General features: G+C 36.5%; 1 protein-coding gene across 1 annotated transcript; it reads right to left on the bottom strand.

Annotated features, from left to right (window-relative positions):
* Positions 1-4,204: 4,204 nt before the first annotated feature.
* Positions 4,205-6,775, bottom strand: LOC142620063 (chlorophyll a-b binding protein CP26, chloroplastic). The gene is made up of 6 exons (XM_075793499.1): positions 6,268-6,775; positions 6,017-6,101; positions 5,777-5,827; positions 5,506-5,626; positions 4,797-4,931; positions 4,205-4,620 (listed from the first exon to the last, which is right to left on the bottom strand). The coding sequence occupies exons 1-6, from the start codon at positions 6,479-6,481 to the stop codon at positions 4,360-4,362; spliced, it is 867 nt and encodes a 288-aa protein (XP_075649614.1). The 5' UTR covers positions 6,482-6,775; the 3' UTR covers positions 4,205-4,359.
* Positions 6,776-8,063: the final 1,288 nt, after the last annotated feature.

Here is an 8,063-nt window from a genome sequence, read left to right as displayed (position 1 = left end):
GATTTGTGTCGAAAAAATTCAAAATTTGTGTTGAAATTCAAGCTCGGAATGTCTACTTTCTAAACCATTAGCACGCGTTAAATAAGTCCTAACCGTTGAATGGTTATTGTCAAAAAGGTTACCAAACATCACTTTTCAACACATTTTCTTGGCGATTGAGTTTCGTGAATAACTAACCGCTAACGTATTTTTTCCCCAAATTTTGATTTTGGGTGGATTTTTCTCTGGGTATAGGCATAATATTTTAAAACCAAATCCGAGAAAAAAACGTTAGACTTCGATTTTTACGCCCTTCTATCGGCACATAGTTGGAATGTAAATTTCGGGTCGCTTGGCTGGGGCATTATTCAAACGACAATAACTCTCTTGATTTGGGTCGAAAAAATTCAAAATTTGTGTTGAAATTCGGGCTCGGAGTGTCTACTTTCTAAAGCATACAGCACGCGTCAAGGAATTCCTTACCGTTGAAAAGTTATTGTCAAAAAGTGGCCAAACATCACTTTCCAACTTATTTTCTATGCTATTAAGTTTCATCAATAACTAGCCGCTAACGTATTTTTTCCCCAAATTTGATTTTGGGTGTATTGTTCTTGGGGTACATGTATAATTTTTTAAAACCAAATTCGATAAAAAAATGTTAGACTTCACCTTTTACACTCTCCTATCGGCACATAGTTGGAATCCAAATTTCGGGTCACTCGGCGGGGGCATTATTCAAGCGACAATAACTCTCTTGATTTGTGGCGAAAAAATTCAAAATTTGTTTTGAAATTTAGGCTCGGAATGTCTACTTTCTAAAGCATTCAGCACACGTCAAAGAATTCCTTATCATTGAAAAGTTATTGTCAAAAAGGTTGCCAAACATCACTTTTCAACACATTTCAAGTTTCGTCAATAACTAGCAGCTAACGTATTTTTTCCCCAAAGTTTGATTTTGGGTGGATTGTTCTCGGGGCATAGGTATAATATTTTAAAACCAAATCCGAGAAAAACACGTTAGACTTTGATTTTTACGCCCTTGTATTGGCACATTGTTGGAATCCAAATTTCGGGTCACTCGGTGGGGGCATTATTCAAACAACCTTAACTCTCTTGATTTGTGTCGAAAAAATTCAAAATTTGTGTTGAAATTGAAGCTCGGAATGTCTACTTTCTAAAGCATCAGCACACGTTAAGTAATTTCTTACCGTTGAATGGTTATTGTCAAAAAGGTGACCAAACGTCACTTTTCAACACATTTTCTATGCGATTAAGTTTCGTGAATAACTAGCCGCTAACTTCTTTTTTCCCCAAAGTTTGATTTTGGGTGGATTGTTCTCGGGGTATAGGTATAATATTTTAAAACCTAATCCGAGAAAAAAATGTTAGACTTTGATTGTTACACTCTTCTATCGGCACATAGTTGGAATCCGAATTTCGGGTCACTTGGTGGGGGCATTATTCATGCAAGGGTAGCACCAACCGTGAGGCGGCATGGTATTACTACAGAAACAATGGCCCACATTCGTGCAACAAGCTTCAAGCCGATTATCCGTTTGCTACTAAAGAGGTCTACTAGTGTCATTTTGGTGTAGACTTTGGTTAAGAGGTGGTGGGACACTACCCATACCTTCCACATTGCTGATAAGGAGATGACTGTGACTCCCCATGACTTCCACCGCATGACCAGCCTTAGGTGCGATGGGGCTCTCATAAACATAGAGGGTGAATTGGGCATTCATCTGGGCATAGAATTGCTCGGGATGAGGTACACCACCGAGACTATCCGCTATTTTAACATCGAGGCAGATTACATGCCTCTCCCACAGGTGACAGCCGACGACTGCGCCAAGATGGCTAAACTGTGTATCCTGCTCTTGCAAACTATACTCATGTTTCCATCTTGCAAACTATTATCTTGCAAACTGTACCCATTCATCTTGCAAACTATCATCTTGCAAATTTTCATTTTGTAAACTGTATCCATTCTTTCTTTTCTAGCATTCAGCCATTCAATACAGCCTCATCGCCCATGGTGCGAATGTAGATTTGAAGAGCTTCTCTTTGATCAAGGCTCATTTCAATGGGTTATCTTCTAATGAAGTAAGTTAGAATTGTAATGCCTCTTGTCATTTCTCTTTCATGTCTTTTAGGGGTTTTCTTCTTTAACCCTATGTACTATGTTATAAGTCAATTGGAGTCCTTAGGCAGGTGCCTTACTGTTGCAGAGCCAAACTTGGAGGCAGTTGCCATTGTCATCTCTAGGATTACTCAGCCCTTCCCTCCAACACTGAGAACCCATCACTACCATCGTGAAACCTAAAATCGCAACCCAGCACCACCAAAATCACAATCCACCATCACCCCAACCACCATCAAAGCCTTCACAAAACCCACTGCTACAACAAACACAATGCGACCAACACCAAAATCAACCAAACCCAAAAATTCATCTGTTAACATGCAAGACACTAGAGCACCAGAGCACCACAACCCAACCACCATTAAAATAAACCTAACCCAAAAATTGAAGATATATTAACATGAAAGACATAGCAAACAAAACCCACTTCTACCGTAACCAACACCCCAACCAAAAATTCCAAATTCACTACACATGAGAGAGAGAGAGAGAGAGAGAGAGAGAGAGAGAGAGAGAGTAGTGCCTGTCGGAATTGGCGGCGATGGTTGTTGGGGTACTATATTGGAGAGAGGAGGGAGACTAAGTGAGTGAGAGGGTAAGAGATGAGAGACACTATAAATAGGTGAGAAAGTTATGAGGAGGAGAGAGAAAATTTATTTAAAAAATAATTTTCTTTAGAACATGCTATTGAATGGTACTGTATCATGTTGTAAAAAAAGGGTTTTGGCACATTTGAAGGCATGATTTTTGTTGGGGCCTATTTGGTAGTAGTTTTCAAGTATTGTTGTTCAAAATGATGTGAAAATTGTGGTTTAAAAAGTCTTGTGCAAATATATGTTTAAAGTACTCATGATATAAAAAATGTGTTTGGTACCATGTTTCAAACAACATATTTTAAAATATGAAAAAAATATAGTTGTGTGTGTTTGTATGTGTATGTATTTTTTTTATTGAAAAAAAAAAAGTGGTTACTTTCTTACATGTATAATTATTTTATTAATATTTATTAGAGGAGAGAAGGAACGTGAAAGAGAAGGGAGGAAAAGAAAGAAAGAAAGAAAAAATGAGGTGTGCACGAGAGAGAGAGAGAGAGAGAGAGAGAGAGAGAGAGAGAGAGAGAGAGAGAGAGAGAGAGAGAGTTGTAGTTATGTTAGGTCTTATCAAGTGGGTCTCACACTTTTCTAAATATTTACAAAAATGTCTTGAGTAATGTTATTTGAAAACTGAAAACTTTTTGGATGAGTTTTCTAAATTCTGTGTTTAAACTCCTTAAAATGAGAAACGTAACTCAAACACTCCAAAATGAAATCTCTTACCAAACGCGTTGTTTTTTTGGGGCCCACAGATTTCAATAATTAAACACTGAAAACTATTGTTTGAACTATCTTACTAAACAGGGTGTTTGATGTGCCAAATACTAAAAATTTAGTATTTGGCACACCTAATATCAATGCTCTTAGGATCTTGAGTACACAATAGCAAGAACCACCTGTTGTCTTATTAGACATTAGATAGACATGTGACACCCGCATTATTAATCATGCCTGGTCTCTTGTTTTGAGAACATTGCCTTTTCATATGATCTTAGTTCAACAGTTGACAATCACACACAAAAGCCTGTTTTGACACAATTTTTCATCACCCTTTTTCACAACTTGTTAAAGTGACAAATTATGATTAAAATAATATTACTTTTACATGAGTTCATTAAAAACACCATTTTAATTATGTACCATTCAAAATAAGTTAGGCTAGCACCTATTATTATTAGATTCATGAGAAATTATTCAAAACTATAAGATCAATGCTATAGCGTTCACAAAGAGGAAAGCCATTTGAAATCACTTGTGAAGGACTTGTAATTGGCTAAGCTAACAATGCTGCTCATGTTTTGGCAAAATGTTCTAGTAAATACTCTATTTTTGGAAGTTTTGATATGGGTTTCAGGCCCCTTTGTTCTGTTGATGTAATCTTGGTGGAGGCTGCCCAGGTTTCTCTGTACCTCTGTTTTTCAATAAAATGTTTCCACTCAGCAAAGAAGTTGGCGAATTTGCTACAATCAACTTAAAGGAAGAATGCGGCTAGAAGAAATAATTATGATGTCTCAACCAAAGGTGAACAGTGCTAGGTCTCTATAAATTAAAACACAGTTGAACTTTAGAGTTCAAGGATTATATGCCCTTGAAAAATGTCTTAGTGAGATGTACAACAACGCATCTAAGATTCTGACTAACAAATCACAGGGTTGGAGCTCTTTCGGCAGATCCGGCAATCACAGTGAGCAAGTTGTTGCCAAAAGGATCACTTAGATGTTTTGCAAGGTTTTCAACAGGACCTTCTCCCGTGACATAAGCTTGAAGGAAGAAACCGAGCATGGCAAACATTGCAAGTCTACCATTCTTAATCTCCTTCACCTTTAGAATTGCAGCCTGGTCGGGATCCTTCGCTAGCCCCAATGGATCAAAAGGACCACCTGGGTGAAGCGTGTCCTCGAAATCCTAGCAAGGAAATAACAGGACAAACTTACATAACTGTTTGCCTTGAATGAAACTATGATTTAGTTTAGATAATCTACCAGAATATTAGTGAAGCTTTCTAGACTAATCTTGCATCGGTATAAGTGTAAATTATTAATGATAAAACAAGGGTACAAAAAGAATCCTCAGTCACATACCAAGCCATTGATGATTCTATAATATTCTGCACCGCCAACTAGAACAATCTCGGCGACGACAGCAAAAACAAGATTGATGGGGATGCTCTTCCCAAAGTAATTCAACGTGTTCCCATCTAGGAGTAGAGCCCCAGTCTACAACGCATTATCATAAAGTTGTACGATAAATTTTAGATTCACTCATAGACAAGGAACATATGGATCCAAATGCAAAATGTATTGACAACAAGAAATTTCTGCAATTCATAAAAATAAACGCAAGCGCTAGCTACAAATATCTCAATTTATAATAAATATAACTGACCGGTAACATGACAATTGACAAGTGATATCTAACCCAAGCACTGAAGCTCACAATTGTGGATCAATAAGAAAATAAAGTAGCATATGCTTGGTTTATTATTATATAACTAGATTAAGAAGTGGAAGCTTGTAGACGGGTGGCTATGAAAATTTCTGTTATCAAGATACATAATTTTACTATAGAGTAATAGACACAATGTATAAGTCAATTTTGATAGGGTGCCTTCAAATCTTCAATAATATTAATTCTTCAACTAGAGTATTTCTTGAATTTTTAATCAATAGACATAGTTGAGGGATTATATGCCCTTGAAAATGTCTTAATTTTTTTTTAAAAAAATCAATTTTACTAGTTCTTGCAAAGCATCTTGTTATTACACTTATAGAATGGCAAATAAAAAAGAACCTTGAACCAGACAGCCTCAGGGCCGCAGTTAGCGCCAAATTTGTTTAAAGCCTCAGGGATAATGAATCCGGCAGCACCAAGCATGGCCCACCGGGCGTGAATCAACTCATACGCCTGATATCTGCATCCAAAGCATCCCCGACACCACATTTTTTCATTGATATCATATATGGATGTGTTTAATTATTTCCAGCTATTAATTTGTACAAAAAGCCCTGTGAAGTCGAAAGAGCAATAAAGAGAGAGTGACAGAGATCGAGTTTTAACATACTTGCTGAAGTTCTCTGGCTTCTTGCTAAGCCCAAAAGGATCATAACCATAACTGTATGCACATAAATTAAACAAGCAAAATTAATTACTCAATCGACGTGGTACTGGTACATATATCATTACACTACATTAATTATAAATTACAATCTACAACTTCAACGGCTAAACCTAGCACCATCGAATATATTTCAGAAAGAAAACAAAAACTAGCTAGGCTTAGAAGTTAGAAGAAGAAACATACTCTCCGGGAACTTCTCCAGTCAAATACTCCGGGATCTCAGACCGGTCCAAGAGGCCCTCCGGCAAGAAAATCCTTCTGTCAGGACCTGAACAAACCGCCAGGCAAAAGTTTCATAAATAAATAAATACACACACACACACATATATATATATACACACACACTCCACATGCATGCACATTGCACAGCTAGCACCATTGCGCATATGAGGAAAAAAAAAAAAGAGAGATAATGGTTGAATGGATGAACTTACCATACCACTTGGCAAGCTCATCGTTCGCCGGAGCAGGCTTAGACTTGGGTGGCGGTGCGGGCTTCTTCTTGGAGAAAAGAGCAACAGTCTTGAAGGTAGATGGGCTGGAGGGCGTTGGGGCTGACCTGGCGGCAACACTGAAGTTGAGAGGGTTTCCGAGCATTTCCGACACACCAAGAGATGCTGCTGCCGTGGATGCTGCCAGAGAAGCCATTTCTGGTTCGCCGGATCGTGCGGTGGTGGTTCAGAAATCAGAATTGAAATTGGTGTAAGTAATTGTGGAGATCAATGAGATACTATATGCTTGAGCTGGTGGATGTGTGTTTGCCACGTAGGATTCTTGTTTATGGGCTTTGATTGGTTAGCATTATGGAATGCGTAATCCAATGCAATGACATGATAGGGTGGGTTTGCTGATGTGGCAGATTATGGTCCTTACGTGGAGTGCTTCTTAACTTATGGATTGCTTTGGTTTGGATAACATGTCCCATCCAATGTTTCATCGAAATTTTGCTCTCATCCATCAAGATCGACAGCAGTGCCTCACTACAAGAAAATCATGGTCACGATCACTGTGAATTATAGTAATACCATTACCATGGACATTGATTGGAGTAATCAGTAAATCACTTGGGCCTTTGATTGGTAATTTGTCATCATTCAATTTTCATTACTCAATTTTCATCACTTATCACTCATCACTTAAAATACCTCAATTTCTCAAACTCTCTGATTAACACCTTAACTCAAACCTAGTTTTCAACTTCAAAAGTTGTGGCTGGGTTTCAAAAAAAAAAAAAAAAAAGAAGAGAATTTGTCAAACATTAGAGCAGGGTTTCACCCCAAAAAAAAAACCCGTTTGTCAAACATTGCAACTGGGTATGTTGGTATAATTACGAAAGTACCATCATAACTTTGTTTCTATAACTTGAAAACACCTAAAATGTGTTTTCAATTTCTATAAACCATCATTCAAAAATTAGATAATTAAGTGATGGAAACAAGGGTTGAAAACCAAGTCAAACAAAAAAAAAAAATTTGTTAGATCCACGTGTTTTGAGAACCCAGTTATGAAAACTGAGTGATATGATCCAAAATCACCCTCATTCAAATAGGCTCTTATTCTTCATCAAATTTTTCATAATTACTATTGATAGAGCCTCTAATAGGATTGGAGTAAATCATTTGAATAAACTTATAATTGCATAACAATTTTACAACAAAGCATAAGGTCTGTTAGATAAGAAAGATGAAAAAGTGGAAGGATGAAAGTATTAATATTTGGTGAGAAGAAAAATGGGAAGATATAAAATGAAGTTTGTATAAATTTATTCAAATTATTCTATTAGTTTTTTTTTTATAACATTTATTTTTTTATTAAAAAATTGTGTACAGATGGAACATCATTTTTTTTTTTAAGTATAAGAAAGTGAGAAACCAAAACTAATGAAGGAAAATAAAAGAATAAGAAAAGTAAAAATAAAAAAACTCAAAACAAATATTATAAAAAAAAAAAGGAAGAAGAAAAATTGTTGCTAAGGGGAAGAAGAAGAAGAAGAAGAAGAAGAAGAAAACGAAACAGACAAAAGTTGCAAATAGAAGAAAAAAGAAAACGAAATAGAAAAAAAAAATAGTAATAATAAAAATAAAAATAAAAATAAAAACAACGATAACAACAAGAAGAATGTGAGGGAAAAAAATTTCGAGATAGTAGTCTCCCATTTTCTCTTCCATTTTGGAAAGATTGCTTTTTGGTGGGCTTGGAGAGAAAACTTTTGGGCGCCACCAGCTTTCTC

Source organism: Castanea sativa, chromosome 12, assembly GCF_040712315.1.
Source record: "Castanea sativa cultivar Marrone di Chiusa Pesio chromosome 12, ASM4071231v1".
NCBI lineage: Eukaryota > Viridiplantae > Streptophyta > Magnoliopsida > Fagales > Fagaceae > Castanea > Castanea sativa.
The sequence above is the reverse complement of the archived record's forward strand: the minus strand, read 5'-3'. Positions and strand labels throughout refer to the sequence as shown.

What these genes read in the sequence shown, in the direction of transcription:
- LOC142620063 (XM_075793499.1), bottom strand. Translation starts at nt 6,481, where the DNA reads ATGGCTTCTCTGGCAGCATCCACGGCAGCAGCATCTCTTGGTGTGTCG. An exon ending in AAGCCAGAGAACTTCAGCAA is followed by an intron (nt 5,627 to 5,776) that starts GTATGTTAAAAC and finishes CTTTGGATGCAG; the next exon opens with ATATCAGGCGTATGAGTTGA. An exon ending in CTGAGGCTGTCTGGTTCAAG is followed by an intron (nt 4,932 to 5,505) that starts GTTCTTTTTTAT and finishes AATGCGTTGTAG; the next exon opens with ACTGGGGCTCTACTCCTAGA.